The sequence below is a fragment of the Toxorhynchites rutilus genome, chromosome 2, assembly GCF_029784135.1.
Source record: "Toxorhynchites rutilus septentrionalis strain SRP chromosome 2, ASM2978413v1, whole genome shotgun sequence".
NCBI classification, from domain to species: domain Eukaryota; kingdom Metazoa; phylum Arthropoda; class Insecta; order Diptera; family Culicidae; genus Toxorhynchites; species Toxorhynchites rutilus.
The window spans coordinates 104,810,655-104,830,866 of NC_073745.1; the positions used below are offsets into that span (position 1 = coordinate 104,810,655).

Here is a 20,212-nt window from a genome sequence, read left to right on the forward strand (position 1 = left end):
GTTCATGACCTTACACCGGATGAAGAACCGAAGAGATAATAAATTGAAGCGATCTTTTAGTGGGAGTAGGCCTGCCAAAACCTCGAGACTCATGGTATGCGTTGAGGGCATACATCCCAACGCGATACGGAGACAAAGATACTGAATTCGCTAGAGTTTAATGAGGTGTGTTTTGGCAGCTGTTTGAAAACAGAAACTGCCATACTCCATCACTGAGAGAATAGTTGTTCGATACAACATTATAAGATCTTCGGGATGGGCTCCCCACCAGGTGCCGGTAATTGTACGGAGAAAGTTTATTCTTTGTTGACATTTTTTACTCAGATACCTAATATGGGCCCCCCAAGTACATTTAGAGTCGAACCAGACCCCAAGATACTTGAATGACATAGCATGAGTGATCGGTTTACCCAAAAGTTGAAGCTTTGGTTTTGCTGGTTTATGCTTCCTAGAAAAAACCACCATCTCTGTTTTCTCCGTGGAGAATTCGATCCCTAGCCCAATGGCCCAGGTTGAAAAATTGTTCAAAGTATCTTGTAAGGATTCTTGCAGGTCGGATTCGTTTGATCCTACGACAGACACCACTCCATCATCTGCAAGTTGTCTTAGGCTGCAATTTTGTGTAAGGCAATTGTCAATGTCGCTTACATAGAAGTTGTACAAAAGGGGGCTTAAACATGAGCCCTGGGGGAGTCCCATGTAAGAGACCCGACTTACTGCCGAATCTCCGTGAGAAAAGTTCAAATGTTTCTCACAAAGCAAGTTATATAACATATTATTCAATAGAGGCGGCAGACCCCGAGATTGTAATTTGTCTGACAAAACCTCTATTGAAACAGAATCAAAGGCCCCCTTTATGTCCAAGAATACTGAAGCCATTTGTTTTTTTTCGGCGTAAGCCATTTGAATTTCTGAAGAAAGCAACGCAAGACAATCATTCGTCCCCTTGCCCCTGCGGAACCCATATTGTGTATCTGAGAGTAGGCCATTCGTTTCAACCCATCGATCAAGGCGAAACAAGATAATTTTCTCCAACAATTTCCGTATACAAGACAGCATTGCTATTGGGCGGTACGAATTGAAGTCGGACGCGGGTTTTCCGGGTTTTTGAATAGCTATAACTCGTACTTGTCTCCAATCATCTGGAACAATATTATGCTCCATAAACCGATTGAATAAATTCAACAAGCGATGTTTCGCCACATTAGGGAGGTTTTTCAGCAAGTTGAACTTAATTCTATCCGATCCCGGCGCAGAATTGTTACATGAAAGGAGAGCAAGAGAGAATTCTACCATCGAAAACTCGGAATCAAGATCGCACCTATCTTGTGGTATATCTCGAATAATTCTTTGCACTGGAGCGGAATCGGGACAAACCTTTCGTGCAAAATTAAAAATCCATCGATGTGAATATTCTTCGCTTTCATTGGATGAAGAGCGATTTCTCATGTTTCGAGCCACTTTCCATAATTTTTTCATTGACGTTTCTCGTGATGAACCTCCCACGAAATTTCGCCAATAAGCACGTTTTTTCCCTTTGATCAAGTTTTTAAATTGATTTTCAAGGTCCAAATACGTCTGAAAATTTTCAGGGGTTCCACGTTTCCGAAAAGCTTTAAATGCATTCGATTTATCTCCATAAAGCTTGGAACACTGGCCATCCCACCATGGATTGGGAGGCCTTCGACGAATAGTGGAACCTGGGATGGGTTTCGTTTGAGCGCGAACCGCGCTGTCATATATCAAACGAGAAATGAAGTTATACTCCTCCAATGGAGGCAAACCATCTCTGGAATTGATGGCTAGAGCAATCGCGTCCGCATATTTTTTCCAGTCAATGTGTCTTGTGAGGTCGTATGCCATGTTTATAGATTCAGAAGAATTCAACCCATTGGTGATAGAAATTTTGATTGGCAAGTGGTCACTACCGTTGGGATCCTGGATTACATTCCACTTGCAATCTAACGATAGTGAATTCGAGCAAAGCGAGAGGTCAAGAGCACTTGGGTTAGCAGGAGGTTTAGGTACACGTGTTGTTTCCCCAGTGTTCAAAACGGTCATATTGAAGCTGTTACAAAGGTCATATATCAACGATGAACGATTGTCGTCGTACTGTTCCCCCCAGGCAGTTCCGTGAGAGTTGAAGTCTCCCAAGATTAATCGTGGCTCAGGAAGGAGTGAGCACATGTCAACAAGTTGCTTGCGGCTAACCGCAGCTCTCGGAGGCCAATACAAGCTGACTATACAGAGGTCTTTGCCTCTGATGTTTGCATGACAAGCAACAGCTTCGATCCCTCCAATAGGTGGAAGGTCAATTCTAAAAAATGAGTGACACTTATTGATCCCCAATAGTACCCCTCCGTATCTGTCATCGCGGTCCAAGCGTATAATATTAAAATCGTGGAAAGAGAGATCATTTTGAGAAGAGAGCCAGGTTATTTTTTTTGCCGTTATAGCGAAACATTTTAGACCGTAAATCTAAAACATGCCTTAATTGAAGAGGGCCGTTATAGCGAAATGCCGTATGATGAGTGGCCGCATAGCGAGGTATGGGTGTACTACTACTTCAATAACACTACTACACTACTACTACTTCAATAATGATTTAAACGAATTTGGCCAAGAAAACACGCATAAATCTATCTCTACTAGCGTGATATGTGAGAGGGACCACTTTGCCCCCCACAGGTTACAACTTTACCTCCACACTAAAAAATATTCGATTTTCAACCTTTTTACTAATCATGGAATGGTCTTGTCAAAACCAGCTATTTGTGAATCCACCAAAGAGCAAAGCCATGTTTTTAAGGGCCTTCGTAGGAACGCTGCTCAATTGAATCTGCTACCCTCGATTACTATGGATGGGCAGACTATAGAGTGGACGGAAAGCGCGACTATCCTCGGTTACATTTTTCAATCGGACCTAGAATGGGATGGCTTGATCGATCAGCAATGCGAGAAAATTGCAAATATGCAAGCCTTCGTTCGCTCTACTGTTTTGCTTCTGCTGCTCCCAACGAAACGCGCCTGAAGTTGTTCAAAGCACTGATCCTACCTCACTTTATGTTTGGCGAACTCCTACATGTCAAACCAAGTTCCCATGCTATGGAAAGATTGAGGATAGCGTTGTTTTCCTGTGTAAGATTTGTCTACGGCTTGACCCGCTACGCACACGTCAGCCATTTACAGAAAAATTTAATCGGATGTCCACTAGAGAAGTTCTACGTGTATCGCTCATGCATATTCCTGCGCAAAATAATAATGACGCAGTCTCCGTTCTCTTTCAAAAGCTGTTGTTTTCCCAAGGACGCCGCCTTCAGAGTCTCATTATTCCACCCAACAACTCAACCAGCTACTCAAATTCGTTGTTCGTTCGAGGTGTAATAAACTACAACTATTTACCTCCTATCGTCAGACGCTCGACATCGGTAGCAGTTTTTAAGAGGGGCTGTCTCGAGTTTTTGAACCGCTAATAATGTTAATTATGTTGAATTTGTTAAATTTTATGCATTAAGATAATTATAGTGTAGTTATATCCTCCGAAAATTCGCAGGTAGCAAGTGAAAAAGGTTTTCCTTTACGCTACCAGGTAATAAACAAACAAACGAACAAACTGATAATGAAAAATGTACTATTTTCAATTTTCATAATAAAAACCGTTTACTATCTTTAACTACAATAAGTTGAGCTACAATTTTCTTCGAAGAACGGGAATTTTAGTGGTATGTGGACACAGCGAATGGGCATGTTCCTTAGGGTGACCACTTTGCCCCCACTTCCCCTATATTTTTTTTTGGTTCTGTGGTTCGTAACAAGCCGCTCTCAATCTGAACCTACATCATGCGCAACTGACAGCACTCACCTTGTTCTTTCACGATCTCTATATCACTCGTGTTTAGTGAGTTGTTGTTTGCATAATGATAGGCAATTCCATCCGCTGCGTGCATTCTGAAAGGGAAAATAAATGAAAGACCGATATTATTGATATGAACGAAACGAAACAGTCTTTTTTATTCCGCGCGGCGAATGACGTGATACTGTTCAAGTCACGGTGTTCCCGCAGGCGAATGGCGTGATCATAGTTTGTTATAGTTATAGTCGTGTCCTCATATGTTATCGATTCGAGTATCGAATACGAGCTGAAAAGAAAGGTGGCTTCAATAATAAAGCGAGAAACGTCATTCGCCGCGCGGAATAAAGGGGAGCATATTAGGTCACCTCGAAGGGAACTTTTATTTTGCGATAGGACTCCCACTTGAGTGTTTCTCTTAGCAGCAAAATAAACATATCTCACATCGTCATTCGCGGGACCGTCTAAAAGTATGACATCGTTAGGAGCTTATTCAATGCTGGATAAACCGCTTCCTAAATAACGCTGTCACGAATTTTTCACCCTGTTTCAAAACTTTTCTGACGAAATTTTTTCTACCGTCGGAAACACATTCTTCAATTCTTATTTTAATCTTCTTATCTATCTGTCCCAGACACAATATTCCGACTGTTTGATTCTATTTCATCTCAGCAGCCACGAATGACGCGTCGTCTCGAACCGAGCGAGATCCGCCATGACTCTCGAAAAGTACAAGCCATCCCACGAAATCCGATCAGTTTCGTACACATTTTGACATCCTCCGCTCCCATTCAAATAAAACCCAACCCTACCCGGATCGCACCAATCAATTTCGAGTTTTTCCGGAATCGTGACAGGGAGAGGTGATGATTTGGAGGAAAGGTTGTGTGTTGATTGCCAACCGAACGCTGGGGTTGTTAATCCTTTCAAACAATGATAAAGACTTTTTCTCGAATGAAGTTTTTACGAAAATCTTATTCCAGATGATGGAGCGATTTGACACGTTCGTGAATTGTCATTATGTTGCACAATACAATATCATTCCGATTTGTTGGTGCGTAGATATCGCTTCGCGATTTTTCGAAACTTGAAAAATCATTCGTCTTGCGTAATATTAAAGGTTAATTCTGAGAAAAGAATGGTTGAGAAAATTTGCGCATGTAAGAAAGCAAACATGCGGGAGCAGTATTTCCTACCCACTTTCAGCTTCAAGTGGTTACACTATACCATAAATAGATAAGAAGATTATGGTATAAATCTGGGATGCCGGATATTATTGTGCACAAAAAATGATTCATGTTTAGCGCTCAGTCCCGGAAGACATCCGGGAAAAGCTGGGTATATCATTCAATTTTCATCCGCCTCAAGAAGTTTTGTTTTTCCGACAAGTGACCTTGGAGTGGTTTGAAGAAGATCATTTTCCCCTTTCGCAAGATCATTTTCCCTTTACTCCACAGATTTCCCGGTTCACATCCGATGTTATTGCCGGTGGAGGTTGGGAGGAAAGCAGCTATAAACAAGAATAATATTTTGCGCTTCGTCACAAAAGATTATGCAAAACTTTCCCAACGCAACCAATGTCTTGAAACTTATTTGCTGCCGCCGGGAAATTTTTGTATTTTTTTGGCCTTTTTGTTGTTTTTATTTCAAACAGTGGTCTACTCTGCCATTCTGGACTAGCAGAAGTTATTCTTATATCAGCACAAAGCATTAGCCTCCAGCAGTAAGAGTTCAATCGTTCCATCATCGTGCTTCGATTCCAGACAAATTCCAGACATTTCAAAATTATTTTTTGTTAGGATGTTTAGACAGAAAAATATTCTCTGCATAACCCGAAAGTATTCGGGGCAGTTGTCGCTCAAAATCGTTTGTCGTGTGTCTGTCCTTCCTGTACCGTTTCCAATTCGAGTTTTTGCATTGTAATTGAGATACTTTGACTGGAGTATTGAATACCAAATGACTCAATTGTTAACTTAAGGGGGTAGCACACTATGAACATCGATTTTTTGACGTAGGACTACGTCTTACATTAAGGGTGCGAAATCAGGGATGACATTATTGCGCATTTCGAAACGGGTGATTTTGTTTCGTTTCGACCATTTTGACATGCCTTTGACCAGCTTTGTATACGAACCCAAAAATTTTATTTTTTCTCTACGAGACAAATTTTGCTCTAAATCTAGTACATCGAAAATTTGAACTTGAAAAATATACATAATACTAAAACCATTTCGATTTGAGTTCGAATTTTCTCGTTCATGTACATTTTGTTTGTTGGCCCAACATAATGATCTGTGCAAAGTTTCAGCTCAATCGAACATGATTTAGGGGTGCCCCAAAGCGCTCAAAGTTTTGATTTTTTGATCCACGAAAATCTTCCAAGGGGAGAGTAAAGGAAATTTGTGAAATAGATTTTTTTCAATACGAAATGACATTAAACGTCGAGATATGGTGTTATCTCAATTTTCAAGAAATGGTTTATTCGGATATGTAAAGAATGGAAGACATAAACAATAAAGTTCAAAACAATAATCAGTGCAGAGAATAGTAAAAATATTACTTTACTGAAGGTTTTCTCTGATATATTTCCATCACAATAATCTTCTTTATTTATTTTTAATTTATAAACATTATCTTTCAATGTTATCTGTTGAAAGTCTACTACATCTTTCACTGCAAATTTGTCCTGCTTTCGGAAAAACTCGCTCACATGGTACTGAAGTCACCGGAATACATAATATTTGCAAAAAAAAATGGTAGAGCCGCGGAGAGATAGATTTCCTTTCATTCCAACAAAGCTAAGGGTCGTTTATTCTCAGCAAATGTGGTCCCGCTAAATATTTATCTACAATAGATATTGCAACAACTTTTGGATCATGCGAGAATCGAAGATTGCCAACCAATGCATCAAACTCATACAAATGACCGCGCTTCACTACCAACGATTTTTAGTAGTTTCGTAGGCGTGTATTCCATGGATGTCGATTTTAGCGTCCTTATCAACAACTAGTGTGCATAGTTGTACTTTCTGTTATCCCCAAAACCTTGCTGCTTGAAGCGAGGATCTAGCAGTATTGGTTAGGCTACTAATTCGTCTGACTTAAGATTTGTAAAAAACATTACCAGCTCCGAAATTAATTCATTACAGAGCTTTTTTATAATCACTAGAACTGATTGCTCTTGATTCATATAATGTCCCAAAAATTTTTAAAATGTTTGGAATGGAATGTTTTCATGATTAACTGTATTATATTAATCAAATTATTTCATTCGATACCCATATGCGGGGTATCGAAAACGAAAAAAGTAATTGGCCATTTTGGAGTTGGATTTATCATAAATAACTATGCTCTACTAGTCGAGCCCTTTCATCTAATACCCATATGAACGGGTTTTCAGAAGAAATGTAGTCTGTCATTTTGTAACAGTCGCCATTTTGGATTTAAATTTTTCATAAATAACTGTGTTCTACTAGTGAAGACCTTTCATTAGAAACCCATACTGATGGGGTTTTGAAAAAAATACATATTTCGCCATTTTGGGGATGGCTTTGGATTTGCATTTTTCATAAATAACTGTGTTCTACTAGTCAACACGATAGCGACAACGACCACCAAGCCTGTACTTTGCCTTAATTAATTTTTTATCACAATCTCACCAAACGTGAATGAGGAAGTGAAAAACGTTTTCACTCTCGCCTGCCTTCTCCGCACTTCCGAGGCGCCATTGTTTTCATTTCGGTATTCTGTACAGCATCCCAGTATCGCTATTTTCCTTCGATATAACCTACCACACTACCCCCGGAACGTCGCCGCCCACTTCTGGCTTTTCCCCTTCAATTCTAACTTCGCGGAAAGATTTGTTTGTTGGGTGGTTGGGAGGGTGAAAAAGCTACTTTCGTATTTTGGCCACGCAATAATAATTACAGTCGTCGTCAGGATATCTTGAGTAGTAATTTTTGTCCAAGTATAACAATGGGTGTTTCCCTCTTACCGCTTCCGCGCGTACTCTATTCTCTCCTCGTTTGCGTCTTTCATAAGTCAAATAATTATCAAATCGTTTCGTTGCGTACCATTTAATATCAACACTGACGCTGGGGCAGTCTCGAAACTAAACAGCAGCAAGGAAAAAAAACAATTTGGATGAAAATTAAGATCAACTCAGTGAAATATGCTTCATTTAAGAGCCGTTCATTTGAGAGCCGCGGCTCATTTTTAAAGAACCGTGGATCCTACGCTCTTTCTGACGAACCGGCTAAAATGAGCGGCTCGTGAGCGCTCGCCCATCTCTAGCCTGAGTGGCCAAAAAATCAAAACTTTGAGTGCTTTGAGTCACTCCTAAATCATGTCCGATTGAGCTAAAATTTTGCACAGGTGATTTTTTTGGACCAATAAACAAAATGTACATGGTCGGTCGGTCACATCTAGACGTTTCATGCATTTTTAAGTCATTTGTAATCGAAAATAAAATTTCGATTTTTCAAATTTCCTTTACTCCCCCCTTGGAAGATTTTCGAGAATGAAAAAATCAAAACTTTGAGCGCTTTGGGGCACCCGTAAATCATGTCCGATTAAGCTGAAACTCGTTGCGACACATAGGTTTCGATAGTGATGAGAGGATTTATTTGAGAGAAAACCTGACACAGAAAGCTTGATATGTACGCAGGCGATTAAGATGAAGAATAGAGGAAAACTTTCAAAAGTTTTCGCCAGACAGGGAATGGTTTTCGTTCAACCTGTTACTGGAACTGTTGCTGAACCAGTTTACGACGTCAACGATTTAATTAATAAAACCAAGCCAAAAATTTCCAAATAGCTTTTCAAATCCTTTCCATAACTTTCCATGATTCCTTTCCACAAATGTTTCTTGTTTCTTGAATCCAATCTTCCCGCAAGTGTGGTATTTTTTCAAAGAAGGTTAGCTTATTGGCTTCAATTTGATATGATATCTAATGATATCATTGAACCACAGAACGGACTATGTGTACATCTATTTCTCTCAATTAGTGATGGGCAAACCGTTCTCGAACGGTACGAAAGAACTAGTTCGCAAAAAAGAGTGAACCAACGGTCGTTCTTTTTTAAAGAACGGTAGCTCGCCCCTCGAACTGATTGCGAGTGAACGGTTTGTAAACGAACTGATTCCGAAAAAACGGTTTGCGATTGAACTGTTTGTGAACGAACTGGTTCAGAAGCATCTGTTTGCGAGTGAACTGTATGGGAAAGAACTGATTGAGAGTGAACTGTTTGAGAACGAACTGTTTGAAAACGAAGCGTTGTCGGGCGAACTGCTTGCGAACGAACGAGCGCAGGGTTTATTTTGTTAATGTTCACGCAGTTTTGGGTTAAAAATTGAATCAGATGTTCCTAGTTTTAAAGGGAAAGCTATATATTTCTAATTTCATGATTTTTTTTTAATTCCGCGTAACATTCTCGTACTTCTTGATTATCAGAAAAATCTTCATGAAAATCATCTATTGGGAACAAGTTGAGAAAAAAAGTTTTTTTGTTTGCTTTCAATCCTTTTTTTGGCCTATTGCGTGTACGTCATATCGTGATTGTTTGTATGATTGATTGTTAGTAAAAATTAAAACAAAATAGCTGTTGGATTTATTCTTTGAATGAACTGTTATGAAACATGATCTTACAAGGAACCTGTTTTCATATTTATTATGAAAAATTGCACATATTTTGTGCGCATCAACTGATTACATATACTATTGTCGGCCGATAAACATATTTTCACATACAGTTGGCGACTTTTAAAGAAGAACCACATTATATTTCCCCACTAATTATCAAAAGTATGAATCGCACACGGATAAAAAAAAAATTATCTAATCAAACGATATCAATCAATATCTGTCTATTGATGTTGGGTTCAAACATTCTATATTGTTTTTAATACCGCTGAATGAAAGAGCGAAAGAACGGCTCAAAAGAACTGATTCACTTAGATGCACGGTTAGTGACTGAACCGTTCATCAAAGTGAACTGTTTTGCCCATCTCTACTCTCAATGCAACTTATTTCATTTCTATTTCCCAAGCGCATTGATTTTGAAGCCCGTGTTAGGGAAACACAGCTCGGTGGAAACAAAAATATCCCCCAATTGCATGTACAGGGTTTCCATTTCGGGCTTCCGAAAGTATACAGCCCTGTGCTGACAACCGTTCGACATAGCTGTCAACCAAAGCATCATATCGTTAGTTGAATGTCTGCCATTTTACAATATGGATCGTTTTAGCATCGCACAACGTGTTAATTTTGTTGAATTATACTATAAAAATGATGAAAAACCGGCAAATGTTTTTCGAGCATTACGGACGGATTTTGGTCGTCATGGACGGCCTACAGAGCACACAATCGCTAATGTAGTGCGTAAATTCGAACAAACTGGATCCGTAGCGGATATTGTGAAACCTGTGCATCATCGTAATGTGCGTTCGGCCGAAAATATTGCTGCTGTTGCTGCCAGTGTGGAGGATGACCCGAATGTTTCAATTCCACGGCGTGCTCAGCAATTGGGCTTGTCAAACACATCATTGCGGCGAATTTTGCATTTGGACTTACACCTACATCCATATAAAGTCCAACTGGTACAAAAATTAGAGCGTGGGGACCATGGAATGCGTCGGGCATACATGGATTTGGTGAACGAACAACAGCAGCAAAATGCTGAATTTTCGCATCAAATTTTTTTCAGCGATGAGGCACATTTCGAGCTCGGTGGCTATGTGAACACCCAAAATTTCCGTATATGGGGCTCAGAAAATCCACACGTGATTGTTGAGAGGCCATTGCATCCGCCAAAAGTCACTGTTTGGTGCGCATTATGGTCTGGTGGAGTCATCGGGCCGTATTTCTTTGAAAATGAGGACGGCGAGACGGTAACTGTGAATGGTGAGCGCTATGGCCGCATGTTAACCGATTTTTTTTTTGCCACAAATTGAAGATATGGATACGGATGACATGTGGTTTCAGCAGGACGGCACCACGTGCCACACAACACGACCGAACATGGCCATATTGCGAACGAAATTTGAGGGACGCATAATTTCGTGTTTTGGTGATGCCAATTGGCCGTCCAGATCATGCGGTTTGAACCCGCTAGACTTTTTTTTGTGGGGTTATGCGAAAGACCGTGTCTATGCCAACTCTCCGCAAACTCTTGAACATTCGAAAGACAACATTCGTGAAGTTATGACCGAGATACCGCCCCATATGTGCCGAATAGTAATCGAAAATTACCTGTTCCGGATCAAGGTGTGCGAGGAAGCCCTAGGTGGACATTTGAATGATGTTGTATTTCACACATAATGGCATAAACCAAACTTTAATTTGAAATAAAAGTTTCATCGAAATTTGAATTCTAAGTGTGTTTTATTTCAATTTACTTTCGGAATTTAAAGTTGGAAAACCCTGTATATTTGCAAAGCGAATTCCCACAGGTTATGTAGTCTGTGTTGGGGAAACCGTCAATTGGGCCAATCAAAACTTGGAAGTTAGGGCGTTTAGATAACGCTTAACATTTTACAGTTATTCAAATCTTTATCTCATGGAAAATAACATTTTATCTATTGTGATAGACGCGTATATATATTTCCTATCAATTGATGCAAACATCTTTCCGATCTATTAAGAAATGTTCGAGTTATAAGCATTCGGAATCTTTCACTTTTTCCTGCTTTTTTTGTGTTTAGGTTTTCATTTCACCCCCATATACTCCGGTAAGATGTAGTCCCACGTCAAAAGGGGAAAAATGATTTTTTGGACCTCCGGGTAACTTTGAAAAATCATATCTCAAAAACGAAAAAAAATATAAAAATAATAATAAAAATAAGTTTTGGGTCTAATAAAGGTTCGCCTCATACCAACGAATTGTGGGACCCGGTCAAAATTTTGAGAAAAATAGTTTTTTGTTGTTTTCTCGCAAGTGCGTAAAATGGACTTATGGGGTTTCTCAAACAAACGATTCAATTATACACTGGTGGTGGTGATCATGAATTGTATTCATCTACTTAGATTTATTGCCTACTAGCTGACCTGGCAAACTTCGTCCCGCCCAAAATTTGTTTTTTGTTATCAATACCTTCAAACATTTACGTTTTCTTACTATGAGCAAGTTAATGGGTCCAATCGCAGAACTGTTCATTGATTGATCTTCTATTCGACCCCGTTGAATTTACCTTTTACTATAAAATTCCTAGTATTTCTAACAAAACTCATCATTATAATATCAAATTATTTTCAGACACAATCCTCGTTCAAGATTTTCCAATTACTTGCAATTAACATGTTTTTCCGTTACATGGAATAAATGGTTTTATACAGAAAATATGATAGAATAAAGATAGCCCTAAATTGGACAATTCCTTCCTCGAGTTCTGCTCTTATCAACACATCCGGCGAACCCTTTTTTTTTGGTATAGATAGAAGAAGATATATAAGTGCGTTTCATCACATTAAAATCCACTTCCAGTTTCGAACAAAGATCAATTTCGCTAGCGCAAACATCAAATGGACTAACAATACTTGTCACTATGTAATTGTAGAACATATGGGAATTTAATTTTATGAATTTTCCCTTTTTCCTTCAGAGTTTTCCGAAAATTTTTAATTGTCATTTTTGGTTGGAATATTTTTGGTTGAAATATGTGTAATATTTTTATGGGACCCCCTCTCCATTCCAGAGGAGGGAGGGGTGTCATACCATAATAGAAATATTTCTCATGCCCAAAAACCCTCACATCCCTAATTGTGCCTGATTAGTTCTCGAGTTATGCAGAAGTTTGTGTTTCGTTTGAATGGCAGCCCCCTTTAGAGAGGGGAGAAGTGTATTCACCATAGAAACGTTTCGTGCCCCGTAAAACCTTCACATGCCAAATTTGGCTCCATTTGATTGATAAGTTTTCGAGTTATGCAGAAATTTGTGTTTCATTAGTATGATAGCCCACCCTTAGAGAGCAGGAGGAGTGTCTAACCACCATAGAAACATTTATTTCATCCTAAAACATGCACATGCCGAATTTGGTTTCGTTAGCTTGATTAATTCTCGAGTAATTCCCCTTCCCCTTAGAGAGGGGGTGGAGAGTCTAACCATCATAGAAACATTTATTGTACCTTAAAACGGCTTACAGAGACAAGGCTAGTTCTTTAGCGAGTAAACTTTTTTTTTGATGACGTCATCCGAATTGTCAGTGTAAACAGTCGCCAGTTGTATTTTGTTTTCCGACTTACGCGTAAATGTTCCTGAAATGAAAAATCGAAAATGGTTCAATGCGCTGTGAGCGGGTGTATAAATTATGAAAATGGCATTATCGGGCCAAAAAAGAGATTCTTTCGCTTTCCGAAAAACCGAGAATTATGTTCTTTGTGGATAAATGTTTTATCAAATTATTCATGGTGTTAAATATAATCAACTATATTATCAACGCACAAACTTACAAAGCACGAAAAATAAAAAAAAGAACACATTGTTTACTTCAACGACTCAGATGACGTCACTAAAAAATGACTGATCCGGAGTAGCTAGCCTTGTCTCTGTAAGCCGTGTTTGTGCGCTTCTGTCAATGTTAATTTGGAGGACATAATTAGGAAAGTAAATCATGACTTGAGGAATATTCTGTAATGGTCCCGGACAAACCTACTTTCAGTAAATCCTTCGAAAACAAAAGCAATGCTTATTTGCAAACATAAAACTACACCTATAACACCTCCAATAATTTTTGATGGACAAGTTGTTGAGTATGTCAATAAACTCAATAATCTGGGTGTTATATTCACATCTAATTTGTCATGGGATGTATCCATTAACTCTCAATGTGGTGAGATCTACGGCGCGTTAAAACGTTTAATTTTGGTGACTAGGCATTTTGAAACATTTACGAAAACAAAATTATTCAATTCGTTGATTTCTTTACCTTTTTTGTTCGGAGATTTCATTTAGGGGAAATGCGCCTCATCAGACATTATGATTTTTTGCCAAAAGCCACAATTGAGAAGTTATTTTGAATGTACAGCTTAACAATTTCAGCGCCTTGTTTAGGTGTGTATTGTTCCATGGTTAAAATTGTACTAAAATGACGCTTCCAACGCGGTATGACATTTGTTAATCTGACATCTCTGTCAAAAGTTATGGGGTTGCCAGATGCTTCCACTTTAAATGGCCCACCCTGTATTACTTTACTCATTTCAGTTCGCAGTAATCTCTTCCACATATTCACAGTAAACAAACATGCCCATCATAATAAAATAAGATACAAATTGAGAAAAACTAATGCATCTGCCTTTTCTGTAAATATTCATGGTTGCTTGTTAAGATTTTGCGGTTAGTCAATGTTTAAATATTTAGATATTTACACTCTACCTCCACAACGAATCATTGAACTTTATGATCACACTTAAAAATCACACTAACATGTCATATTTTACAAGAATTTTGCCAAAAATTGTGAAAGCAATAATTGGTGCAATATGCACAGGAAAAAATATTCGTTACATAGGTTATAAAAACAAACGTTCGTTTTGACCAATGCCCTGGCATGTAACCATTTTTTTTGTGGTTCGCACAGAAAATCATTGCCCCTCGGAATACATTCAAGTCGTGTTATTTGGTTTAAGAAATCATAACCAAGTGTTAATAAATGACGCTAGTTAATACATACGTTGAGACGGCAAAAGTTCCACAAGGGAACGTTAACGCCATTCAAGAAGAAGAACAGAAAATCATAAGCATAGTAATTACTCCAAGCCGCACTCACATTATGAAATTTTATGAAATAAAGTTAACGTTAATAACTATTTTTGTCGCGAACGGATTTAGACGATGTATATACCAAACGAATCGGGAATTCTCTAAGATTTGTTTTTTATGCTATATATTACAATCCTCTGATGGGGAAACGCTTTAAATTGATGAAAACAAGAAGCACTTCAATTTTCCCATACATTTGTGAGCTTTCCTACCCATGCCATCAATAACGAGCAACTCATTGGCGATCAACGAAGGGGAATGATTTAAAGTCACCGTGAACAAAGTAAAGAAGAAGAAGAAAGAAGGAGAATATTTGGCTGGTGCATAAATATTGGATCTCGCTGAGGTGAACTTCCAGTATCGTTCTAGATACGAAGCAATGAATATCGCTTGTTCTTCCTTGTTTTGCGTCATCACATGTCTTCGTTTCGGATTGAGCTGTGGACGCGACCAAACTACTTACTCGCTGATGTATCTGGCATTGCAATATTTACATCAATCTGACGCCATTCTATAAAGGTTCTGAGCTGCACAATTGTGTAAGGGAATCATCAAACTAGGCTATCATCGGCTCACCAAGAAAATAATTGTTCAGGAATTTTGTGTGTGATTTGATTTCGCATGACAGTAGCAATACTATCTCCACCAAGGATGACAGCTAAACTAATCGAAATCTGAAATCGGAAAGGGCTTGTGTTGAGAAGAGCGCAAAGCGGAGATAAGTGTGTGTGTGTGTGTGTGTGTGTGTATGTGGAAAATAATATCTGAAGTTATTAACAAGCGACTTAAACAAAATAACACCGTAGTTCTACGTCAACAATGTGGTCGTGTCTTGGACACAACCTCCTATAATTTTTTTTTTTGATTCGGAAGGATCTCTGATTCAGGGGAGTTTTGTAAGACTTTTGAAAAGTCTCGATAAGTAATAATGTTATGTTGGTAACATCAATCATTGCTCTTTCAGCACTAAAACAGTTTGAACACAAATACTTCAATTTAATTACTGTGAGACTTGTACAAATAAACGAGTTAACACTTAAAAATATCAAATTGGTAACTAATTTTTCCATCAGACTGAGCACTCAATTGGATCTGTTGAACACGAAATAAATCTTTTTCTTGGTGTTGTCATATGCTACGTAATTGAAAATCGAAATTTCTCAACACATTCTGTGTTTAAATCCGAAATAATGTTGTCTACCAGTCAAATTCTCCCGATCCCGATTTTCCTCGGACGAGGATCTGTAGTGCAGAATAATATATCAATTTGCGTACATACAACTCGCTGCCACCAGCACCGCTCTTTCCACCTTTGCGCACTTTAATACACTCTTCTAGAATCAGTTAAGTTCATTGAACATTAAAAAAAAGTAATCAATTTTTTAAATCGTTGATGGTTTTTCTGACCATCTCTTCCTTAGTCCCCAGCACGGCAGCTATGACTTCCCGGGGTTTTTTGTGCTCCTTTGCGCAAACCGTCGGGGTGCTGCTCCCACAATTCAACCAATCGGAACTTTTGCTCCCGGTCCATCACAAAAACGCGCAAAATCATAATATGTTTTGAAGCGAATTCGTTTTTAAAACTGAGTTAGTGCCAAACTGACTCTGTAATAAAAAACGTTTTCAGTTTCACGATTGCGGTGGTTTGTTGGTGTGCGTTTTATAGTCTGATTTGTTTATATTTGCGATGACAAATGTACAGTGTCCATACGTTAAAGTATATTGATTTGATTTTGATAGCATATTTATTCCACCTGAATTTCCATCATTATTTTCGCCTCTCAATGAAAGCACATGAAGCTTAATGCCGTCTACGCGAATATACTCCTCAAAATCCGAATCCGAATTGGATTACGATTCCAATAATTAAAAAAAGCAAAAGCAGCCGGTTTTCCATTTTTCATAGTCTTTTTTTTTTAGATTTTCCAAAACAATACTCGGAACATGACAGTTCAGAATAGTTGTATTGGTGAACCCGACTGCGAACCCGTGAAACACCTCAGTGCGAAACTAACAGCTTTCGGGGTGAACCTAGTGCGAAACTGGGTTGAAACTGAGTGAATAAAAAAACGTTTTGACAGCAGTTAGTGTGGCACTGGGGTTGGAACTGTACGAAAACGAATTCGCTATTAGATAGCTATGACATAGAAACTATGAACTATTCCGTCATGACGGAATAGTTGATAGTTCGCAGCTATGACATGAAAACTAGTACTAGAGTGTTCACACGATAACATTATTTTCTTTATGTTGTAGCTAAAAACTATTACTTGCAAGTGATAACTATTAACTATCACCTATAAGGTTTTGGTGTTTCTACGATGCTATACCTTAGTTTTCTATCACATAGCTCACTATACACTAGAAATACCGTCCGTGGGGCTGCACCTTAAGAGTTGCTTTGAATTCATTTGTGAGAACTGTCTACAATTTATCGAAATATTCTAGTGTTTCACACTTACATAGCACTTTATTAGGATGTAGTTTCATGAAATTTTATTTGTATCGTACATATACAAAATTTTTCGCACTTGCGTGCCACAGTACCTATTTGAACAACTCCGTTTTATGAGAAACACGAGAACCATGAGTTTTTTTTTTAATTTCACAACATTCATCTGTCTACTATGGGCAATCAATGTTAGTGAGAGATGTTATATGTTGGAATCGCTTATTCAAAACTTCAAAAGAGGACCTTTTGGGGAACTTGATCGCATGCAAAAAGGATTTTTCCTTAAGTTACATGGATAAAAATCAAATCAAATCAAATGTTCATTTACACGATAAAATACCCAATGCAAAATAGTAGCTCATTCGGAATTTATTTACTAGTGTCGCAGATGTCAAAATTTATGTTTTTTGAAAACCGAAAAATCATCTAAGGGGAGCAGTACATGAAATGGGGATTTAAAAAAAAGGTTGATGCCAAATGTCTTCCGGCTGCCGAATATCCGGTCATCTGCATCGAAGCTATATCCGGCCTAACTTCTATCCGTTTCATTACTCCTTTTTGGCACATGGTAGTTTTTTGGACTGAAAATTCGATTTTTGACCAAAAAAAAAAATTGAAAAAGTTCAATATCTCTGTCATTGTTGAAATTCGACCATATGCGTAGAAGTTTTATTTTCATCAAATATGATCGTCTATCACATCCTGAAAGATTCTGGATAATTTTTTTTTATTTGAAAAAAGTAAAAATTAAATTCTTCTTTTATATTCAAAAAATGAAAAGTGTGTGTATAAAAAACACATAAAATAATTTTTTTCACTCGATTCTATACAGTGAAATATCGGACACTGTATATAATTGAGTTCACCCTGTATACTACCACCGTACATACAGTATCAGAAAAAGATATTACTGATTCGTAAGATTTTAAAATAGACATAAACTCTTTTCTTTTATTTTGCATGAAATCAGAAGCAATTTCCATAGCTAATGCGGAAAAGAAAAGGGCATTTTCGCCCTCTACACTCGTACGATGGATGAATATTTCTCAGTACAGGAAAAGGAACACAAAGTTGAATTGCTCATAAAACATTTCTGCACTCCGACGAAACTTTCTCTCAACAATCTCCATATAAATCACCACTAAGTTTATGCAATTCCAATTCTCATCTCCTTCTCAATTCTGACTCATTTTTTATGCCATTGCAGTCTATATCGAAAGCATGAACCGTAACCTTCGGAAGGTTCAACTCAACAACATAGAAGCAACAGGAGACGTCAAGGAGGGATGGGGGCACAACAAAAGCAACAAAGGAATGAACCCGATTCGACAGGCCTTTTACTAATAAGCTTCGCTCAATTACTGGAGCTCTTACGGATTATCATCTTCGCTGGCGTTCGTGATTCAGGCCGATCAAGGAATGGTTTCCGAGAAGCTTTCAATTGCTTCGATTTCTTTTTTGCCCGTAACAGCTTCGATTTTCCAAATAAATCCTGGAAACATGAAATGCTTTATTTTTCTGGAAGAGCTTTTCTTGGGAGAAATTCGTTGAAAGGTGCTGTCGTGCAACCGATCGTATTCCGTACAGTCTGGTACACACTCAAAACATCATTAGGTAAACTGGTAAACTGTGGAGAAAATATCTCGTAATTCCGAGAATATTTTACCATATGCCCCAGCGTGGATTTCTAACGACGCTGGGTGTAATGAACCCACGGATGCTCACTTCACGGAGGCTTACTTTGGGAGGGAAGCATTACATGGAACAGACAGCTTGGTGAAATCCCTTAAGTCGGCTTCATGTGTCGCTTATATGTGAATAATGGCATCCGATGGCATAGTCTTTGTGCTCTGAGGGCGGACAATTTGTTCACTGGAAGCAACTTAGTGTGGAGGATGTATTATGATCTCGGTGTATGAAGCAAATTTGTGAGTTCAAAATCCGCTTGAATTTGAACGGAATTTTCCTTGAAAACGAAAAACATATCCAGCGCCTCCGTCGGAGAAAATCGTGTGGAGACGCACCCACGAGAGTGAAAAATTAATTTAAACTAATGTAACCGTCATCATTTAAAGTGTTCAACCACATGCCGATCGAATGGAAAGCCAATCCAACGCCCGCATTGCATCGTGTCTCGTGCGGAGCATCCGATGCATTGAAAAGTGGTGCCACGTGTGGGTTTGCGAATGAGTTTCCCGCCGGGAGGTCGATGCTAATAATTGCTGGAAAAATTAACGATCTGTTTATCTGACGGTTCTGCAGAAACTAATACTCGCTGAAGCACGATAGAATCATAAATTGACCGACCGCAAAACCACTCGTCAAATAAATTCCGTTCGGCATATTCCCAATTTGAATGACCATCTGCGCGATTCGCGGTAGGTTATAAACAATTTTGTTTGGGAGATGCGAATCTTGGCGAGAGATAGGGTAAATGATGTTGGTTTGTTCAGTCCATAATATGATCTTGGTTTGTCCACTTTTTTGAATGCTCTAGTTCAACGCACCTTTGGGGCTGTCCACATACAAACTTTAGGGGGGTAGGTGTTACGAAAAAATCCATGCTTGTCCATTGTATTTATCGTTCTAAAATCCGTATTTTTTCAAATCGTTGAGTTGTTTTGCTATAATATGTATTTCGAAAGCAACGCACATAAAGAGTGATTGATTTATTTTCATTGGTTTGAGAAAATCATGCATTCCGGCAGAATTAATACTCCACCAAAGCATGTAAGAATGTTGTAATATTAAAAACACACGACATTGTTTTTCTAGAATAACTATTTTTTCATGAGTGCACTAATTTAAGAGAAGTGTTCCTAGCAACGATGCTCTTCTTCGTTGAAATTTGATATTTTATGGATACTGCTTCTATTGGATTGTCTAGGATGTTCCTGCCGTCACTGATTTTAATCAAAACGAGACGCTGACCAAAAATAATCCTCAGTTCAAAACACAAACGCAACGAAAACTCTGTTTTGAAACAAATCGTGATTGGCGATTTTTTCCAGAATCTCATAGGAGATGATAGATCGATTGATTTTTTTTTTTATAAATCGTTTATTTTTACAGGCTCAGTTACATTAGTTTAAAGGAGCCGAATTCTTAAATGTATTTTTTAAAACTATACATACACAATTTTCCTAACACTATGGT

General features: G+C 38.4%; 1 protein-coding gene across 2 annotated transcripts in view; it reads right to left on the reverse strand.

Moving 5' to 3' along the window:
• LOC129769358 (neuropeptide Y receptor type 1) overlaps nucleotides 1-20,212 on the reverse strand; it is a 92,648-nt gene that overhangs the window by 16,012 nt on the left and 56,424 nt on the right. Inside the window, exons 1-2 of one of the 2 annotated variants that reach the window (XM_055771580.1) lie at nucleotides 12,972-13,083; nucleotides 3,863-3,948 (exon numbers count right to left, since the gene is read on the reverse strand). In XM_055771580.1, coding sequence (XP_055627555.1) covers nucleotides 3,863-3,947 — 85 coding nt within the window. In that variant the 5' untranslated portion in view covers nucleotide 3,948; nucleotides 12,972-13,083. Of the gene's footprint in view, nucleotides 1-3,862; nucleotides 3,949-12,971; nucleotides 13,084-20,212 lie in introns of those variants that run through there. The other variant, XM_055771579.1, reaches the window with a different exon arrangement.